Below are 7758 nucleotides of genomic sequence, written 5' to 3'. Positions count from 1 at the left end.
AAAAAAAAAAAAAAAGTTAAAATATGATAAAAACATTGGAAATTAAGAATAATGCAATAAGGAAATAAGAGTGTAAAGATATATATAACTAGGTATGTTTAGTTATTTGTTGTTGAAGGGTAGTTGGACAAACAAATGTCTTCTGTGTTTGCAGATTTTGGCTTTAATTTTAAAAACTTGTCCTTTTTAAGGAGTAATAATCATTGTAAAACATTTCTTGTTCTAGATGCTCCAAGTACCTCTATAGTTCTTGAACAATTGAATGAGGCTGTTAGACCTCTCCGGGACTATGGGATTTCAGTTGCAAAGGTAAAAAGATATTTATGTTAGTAAAACATTAATGACAAACATTATATAATTGTGTAAGTTAGGATTGAGTATCTAAAAATACTTTAGCTTTGTTTTACAAACTGAACAGTATTTTTTTCTTTTTTGTATAAGAATAGAGGGAGGGAAGCAGGGCTGGGGATTTAGCTCAGTGGTGCCTCCGCCTGCCACCTGCCTCACAAGTGCAAGGTCCTGAGTTCAATCCTGGTACCAAAAAGAAAAAAAAAAAGAAAATAGAAGCACAGAGAGTTTCTGATCGTGTCACATAGTACATGCAGAGGGGAAAAACTATTTAAAATTTGTTGTTTGGTTTTTTCTTTTTGTTGTTTTTTTAGTGGTGCTGGGGATTGAACTAAGGACCTTCACATTTAGTTCTATCCCCAACCCTTTTTATTGATTTATTTTTTAAAATTTTGAGACAGGGTTTTGTGAAGTTGTCAGATTGTCCAGATTGGACTTCCTCTTGCCTCAGCCTTCCAGAGTATTGACACTGCAGGCCTGTGCCACCATTCTTGACATGTTTACAATTCTCTAGCTTAGGATTCCACTATTTTATAGCCCATTCTATTTGGATATAGTGTAGTTTTTCAAATTAATAGTTAGACTTTGGTTCTGTTTTGTTTTGCCTGGCAAATATTTCATAATGGATATAAACAATTCAACTATTTATTAAATTTCTATTAATACAAACTGGGGCAACAAAATTAAGGTAATAGAAGAATTTTTTTCTAAATCATTATAGTTGTGTATGTGGCAGCTTCTCTCATTTACTTTTAGAACAATTTTTTAAAACAATTCAGTTTGAAAGTACATATTTAACTTAGAGTATTATGTAAAGATTTTCACATGCGTCAGGCTTAGATAACTGCATAAACCATTTATTTTAAATTTGTAATTTGTACATCAAAAAACGGAATGGGAAATAACTCAGTGATAGTAAATTCTTTTAGATTAATGTACAGCTGCTATTCTTGTACATTTATTTTTTCTCAAGTCATTGGTCTACCTTCTCCAGAGATGTTTGTTTTCCTTCTTAATGTCTGCAGCTTGACCTTTCAAGGCAGAATGCATAGAAAGGTTAACTTTGGTGGTACATCCTAACAAACACATATCAAGAACCCCCTGTTTTTTAATGTGTCAATTCTGTATGTATAGGACTCTCGGTTAAAATTTCATTAAATGAATCCTCTGTAGAATGGTATTGGCATTTGTCTCTCAGGAGCTTTGAATAAAATTTTAAACTAAGATTTACCAAATGAAATAGTAAATTGATATGAACTTCAAAGGAATAATCATTTCTGTTTATTTAGAAACTAGTAGATTAGTATCTAGTACTGTCTTTCTGATAACTACTGGAATAGAATATTAAGATTTATGCCTAGGGCATTGCTATTATTAACATAATTTAATCTCTTGATTTCATGATCTAGAATGTGGAGCTATGTGGAAAGTACAAAGTGACAAGAGAAACCCATGTTATGTAGCTCTTTGATACAGTGAATGCTCTATACATTTGAGGCTGAAATGAGCTTACTGTATCCTACGTAGAGAGAATAAAACACATTCACAAAGTATTTCAATAACTAGCAAAATCTGATAACCGTATTGAGAGAGAGAGAGAGAGAGCGAGAGAGAGCGAGAGCGAGCTAGAAGTTTAAAGGAAAGAAAGCTTACATCTGATTATTGAAGTGGAAAGTCACAGATGGTGTTGGGGAAGACTTCACATAGAGTAGCATTTGAAAACATTTTTAAAAGTTAAGACTGCCAGAGACACAAGTGGATGAAGAAAACAGTAAAAAAAAAAAAAAAAGGACTAAATGTTCCAGTTAAGACAAAGATTGTCAAGCTGGAGACAATAACCAAATCCAACTGTATGCTATTTAGAAATGTGTCTAAAATAAAAGCATCAGAAATCTTCAGAATATATGAAGGAAAAAGATAACCAAGAGAATCTGGTGTAGCAATGTTACTGTGTCAAAGTCTATTTTAAAACACAAAGCCATTCAGTCATCCTTGATTTTTCTTTCTCTTATAACCTGCCCACCTACTACTAGATTCTACTCTCAAAACTTCAAATCTGACTCCTTCTTGTGCCTTTACTTTTTCTTCTTGTTGTCATCACTTCTCATCTAGGAAACCACAGGAATCTCCTAATTGTTGGCCTTTCTCCTTTCACTCTTGTTCTGCTACAAAGCCTTCTCCACATTCATCAGAAGCGACAGGACAGATTACTACCCTACCCAGGGAGGTTTCTTGTTACAGTTGTGATAAAATTGGGACCCTTGAGTCCTGCAAATTGGCTTTGTCTCTGATCTCATTTTTTTCCCTCTGTCCTGTTTAGTTTGTTCCTGATACATATTGATTATTCTGTGTAGTTTTTTTTTTTCTGCTCCAATACTGGGGCACCAAACCCCAGATGATGATTATTATTATTACTATTATTATTATTATTATTATTTTTTTTTTGGTACTGGGGATTGAACTCAGGTCCTTGCGTTTGCAAGGCAGGCCACCGAACCACTGAGCTAAATCCCCGGCCCAGCCCCAGATTATTATACCACGGAGTTAATCTCAGCCTCCCTTTATATATATATTTTGAGACAGAGTCTTGCTGAGTTGCCCAAGTGAGACTTGAACTTGGTTCTCCTGCCTCAGCCTCTAGAGTGTTAGAATTACAGGCTTGTGCCACTGTGCCCAGCTATTCTTTGGGTACTTGAACCTGCTGGAGGTTCTATTACCACATGGCCTTTGCAGGTGTTTTCCCCTCTGCTTAGAATTCTTTTCTTCTACATAGTTATATATTATATTTGTATGTATTAGTTTACTCTTTCTTTTCTACATTTTATTTTAGCTCTTAACATATATTAACTAGTTTTTATTTTTTTATTTAGTTTAATTTCTTTTTTTTTTTTTTTTTTTTTTTTTTTGGTACTGGGGATTGAACTCAGGACCTTGCTCTTGCAAGGTAGGCATGGTGCCAAATCCCTGGCCTATTAATTAGTTTTTAACTTGTCTCTATAGAATGTAAATTTTAAGGGTAAAGATCTTTATTTGGTACTGGAGTGTACCCCCATTGACTAGAACAGTGAATGACATATGGTAGGTATTCAAATAAATGTTGAAAAGATGAATGAATGGATAGATCTAGTGTTATAATGTCACCCATCTGTATGATCTGAACTTTAAAAAGGATTTTTTGCCGGGCGTGGTGGCGCACACCTGTAGTCCCAGCACTCGGGAGGCTGAGGCAGGAGGATCATTGTGAGTTCGAGACCAGCCTGGGATACATAGTAAGTTCCAGGTCAGTCTCAACTATACAGTGAAACCCTGTCTCAAAAAACCAAAAAAAAAAAAAGGATTTTTTCCAGCCTCCCCAACTGCTGGTGATGGCCAGATCACTGGGGTGGAATCCCTAGAAGGCTCTTGACAGGAGACTGATTGCTGCTTTTTTTCTTCATCAGTTGACAAAAAACAGAGGAGATAGCCAGAGTACCGTTGGAATCATGGACCATACGGCACCCTTAGACAGGAAACCACTTGCTAAGGATGCTGCAAGAGAAAGAATGAATCTGAGCCCATGGTGATGTTAGAGCAGCCACACCAGCCCTGGGTAGCTTACAATGTAGAGTTTATGTGAAAAAATGTAAGGGCAGTCCTAGCACCAAATGAAAATAAAATGGGAGATGAAGGAGCACAAACATAATAGGAGCCAAGGCCCTAAAGGAAAGTCATAAAGGACAGAAGAGACTCGAGTCTTTTCACAAATACAGTAAGTAAAACTAAGTAAAAGGTTTGAGTGTAAATATGCATCCTGAGACAAAGAGGGAAAGGAAGGAAAGAAAAGAATGCAGGAGTTTCTAGACAGGGCCAATAGGTGACCACCAATGTAACTAACAAAAACTAAGGCTAGAAGAACAGTTCTTCAGCTTCAAATTTGGTAAGGTTTTTGATTTATGATGAAGATTTTTATTGTTGTTCGATTTAATTTTAATAGAGCTTGAGGAAACAATGACAACTAGGAAGTGACATTTTCTTAAAAAGCTAAAAAGAGGATCTGACAGGGAAGACAGCAGAAATAGTGAATCAAAATTAAAAGTCAGATTATAGGCATAACCAAAAGTGAATTATAGTGTACATATTTTTAAAACTTTTTTTGTTTTTTTGATACTGGGTATCGAACTCTAGACCTTGCACTTGTGAGGCAGGCGGCGGTACCACTGAGCTTAAATCCCCAGCCCAAGAAAAATGAATTTATTAGAGGGAAAAACTAGCAAGATATGCCATATCTGTGTTCAGCTGCTGAGATGCCGCCATGGTTCCAATTTATCACCCTCTTTTTATGCTTTCTCCCCTATTTTTTTTGTGCTGAAGTTGTACCCTCCAGGACCTTACACTTGCGAAGTACTAGCTCTACTACTGAGCTCCACCCTCCCCTGCTTCCTGACTTTTTCATATGCTTTTTTGCGCCTTCCTTTCAACCTAGTCTCCTACTTGTTCTGAGAGATTGAATTAATTGTGAACTCTTAGGTATAATTAAATATAACTCTGAGGTAAAGAAACAATTCCTTTCACATTTCCTCATGTGTTTGAGTAAGAAGTTACTGTTTACAAATCAGAAAAAAAGGGCCAGGGATTTAGCTCAGTGGTTCCATCACCTGCCTTGGAAGCGCAAGGTCCCGAGTTCAACCCCTGGTAAAAGGCTGTAGTGTTTAATTCTCCTTGTTTTCTTGTGGTATATATTCTAAACCTTAAATAAAATCTTTTAAAGGTTAATTGCGTCAAAGAAGAAACATCAAGATACTGTGATAAAGAAAAGGATTTGATGAAAGCATATTTATTCAGGTAAAATTTTTGAGTGTGATGTACAAATATAAAGTTATATTCTAGATATTCAGGTATGTAAAATATCAACTAAGCCACAATAAAGTTGAATTTAGTCGTGATTATGTGAAGTTTAGCAAAAAGTCCAAGCAGTATACTTGCTACCTGACCTCTCTGAACTTTAACTTCCTTACTTATAAACTATGAAGAAAAAAATCTACCTCACAGGGTCATTTTGAATGTTACATGAGAATCATGCATAAATTCCTACTATAAGAGCCTGCTTAAGTAAGCAGCAAATTTCACATTCCACTAGCAGTGTCAGTTCCATACTCCATGTACTCTCTTTTTGAGGAATCTGTCAGGGTCTAGGTTGCAGATTCTTTTGTTCTTGGGTTTTCGAGTCTATTTGGGAAATCTGTCATCGTTTCCTCAAAACCTTGGGGTTTGGTCTAGGAAGAGGAGAGAGATCCTGTTTGTTTGCTCAGGAAACTCCTTCTAAGGACATTTCTACTGTTCTTCTTCCCAGCCCTGTTTGGGAATCTGTATGTGATCGGGAAGTAGTTAGGAGGCCTTTTTTAGACTCCTATTTATTTCCAGTCTTTTTTGCCTGATCCAGTGCCTAAGCTTTTCAAAACCAACATATTTATCGCATGTATATTTAGTAAATATTTGAGTGTGTGTTATGTGCCAGTGCTCCATTTGGTGCTTAGGGTACGTGGATAAGACACGGACTCTAACATCAAAGAGCTTATAACTTAATGTGTTAGCTGAGCGAGTAAATTGAATTTTAAGGAAATATTTCTATAATGTGTTTTTAAACTTTTTGTAGAGGAAACATTTTGCTCAGAGAATTCCCAACTGACACCTTGTTTGATGTGAATGCCATCGTTGCTCATGTACTCTTGTAAGTACAGGGGGTACTCATTTACTTAATCATTATTGCTTTTATTTTAGAGGACCACAATCCATTACAGTATTTTAAGGTTTTAACATTGTATTTGTAGGCTTCAGTTTCATACAAATTGCTGGTACATCTTCCTACATTGAGAATCTAAAATTTGTTTCATGACAAAGGATACTCTGTGTAAAAGTAGACGACTCAACAAGACTGTATAATTGTATAATTGCTTTTGATTCTTCCAAAGGAGTGAAGATTTACCAGCTATCTTAGTCGGTTTGGACTGCCACAGACTGGTGGCTTGTAAACAATGAAAATTTATTTTTCAGAGTTTTGGAAGCTGGGCAGTTCAAGGTCAAGGCATTGGTAGATGTTGTATCAGATGAGAGCCTCTGCTTCATGGTAAAAAGCCATTTTCTCCCTGTGTCCTCACATTTTTTTTTTTTTTTTTAGACAGGGTCTCACTGTAGTTGAGACTGATCTAGAACTCACCATGTAGCCCAGGCTGGTCTTGAACTCCCAGTGATCTTCCTGCCTCAGCCTCCTGAGTGCTGGGATTACAGGCGTGGGCCACCATGCCTGGCTCTGTGTCCTCACATGTTAGACCTGCATCTCTGGTGACTCTTAATTTACTTACTTGTTTATTGTTTTGGTACCAGGGATTGAACTCGGGTCCTTGCAATTGTGGAACCACTGAGCTAAATCCTCAGTCCTGAGGACTCTTTTATAAGGGTAGTAATCTCATGGCTAATCACTTCCTGAGGATCCTGCCTCCCAGCCCATCATTTTGGGGGTCAGGATTTCAAAATAATTTAGAAGGTCACACATATCCATAGCATCAGGTAAGAAGCTCATCTTTGCTTTTTACATTAGGATTTTAAAAGTACTTGGTTTCCTTCTGACACTAGCCTGATTTTTCTGGAGTCTAGCTCTGTGTCTTCTTGTAAGTGCAGAAAAAGTTCTGCATGCACTTGATTTTTTTACTAAGAGTGAATCTCACATTCTCCTGGCATGGAATTTTACATCCAGGATTTAGGCTTATGTGAGCTCTGTTTCTGCGGTCTACTTTGAAATGAAGTCTGGTGTTGTCATTGATGGCAAAGCTAGACAATGTGTATTTTTAAGGTTACAAGTTTAAAGGGGCTTTACTGATTTAATGTTGTAGGTCTGTTGTCCACTAAAACCTTTGTTGACATTTACTATCTTTGTTTTCTGTTTGGCTGTACATGTCCTCCTCCTGTCCTGCCCATATAATTTGAGTAAAAATTAAGTTGCAGGAAATTCAAAATTTGGAGGTGAGAAGTTCTGGGTATCACTTTACAAATGGACACTTTTAAATATTCTAGTCCTAGTAATATATTATCAAAAGGTCTTCAGGAATCCTTGGAAACCATGGGCCCTAAGACGTACAGTCTAAGAAGCCAGGTGTACTTGGTGAAAGGTGGCTTTTTGGCTGCTTTGAAATCCCTTTCCTAGGACAGAGAAGGGGTGGCTCTCTTGACCATAGGGGTCAAGTGGAGCTTAGCAAAAAATCCAAGTAATAACTATGTTATTTGTTCTCAGGAACTTTATTGGTTTTGCTGTTTTTTTTCCAGTAGGCATTTGGTAACTGTCTTTGACCCAGAAATGAGGGTGAAGAAACAGGGAGTAAAGACTTTGAGGGATGGTGTGCATTATCTTTCCATAAAGTATGAACCCAGGTTTGACAC

General features: G+C 36.8%; 1 protein-coding gene across 1 annotated transcript in view; it reads left to right on the top strand.

The window, feature by feature from the left end:
* Txndc16 (thioredoxin domain containing 16) overlaps positions 1 to 7758 on the top strand; it is an 80230-nt gene that overhangs the window by 6107 nt on the left and 66365 nt on the right. Inside the window, exons 2-4 of the mRNA XM_019208715.2 lie at positions 192 to 309; positions 5096 to 5169; positions 5981 to 6055. Of these exons, the coding sequence (XP_019064260.1) occupies positions 192 to 309; positions 5096 to 5169; positions 5981 to 6055 (267 nt within the window). The remainder of the gene's footprint in view (positions 1 to 191; positions 310 to 5095; positions 5170 to 5980; positions 6056 to 7758) is intronic.

The sequence above is a fragment of the Fukomys damarensis genome, unplaced genomic scaffold, assembly GCF_012274545.1.
Source record: "Fukomys damarensis isolate Sample0158 unplaced genomic scaffold, DMR_v1.0_HiC HiC_scaffold_17, whole genome shotgun sequence".
NCBI lineage: Eukaryota > Metazoa > Chordata > Mammalia > Rodentia > Bathyergidae > Fukomys > Fukomys damarensis.
Note: the sequence above shows the minus strand (reverse complement) of the source record. Positions and strands in the feature narration are given on the sequence as shown.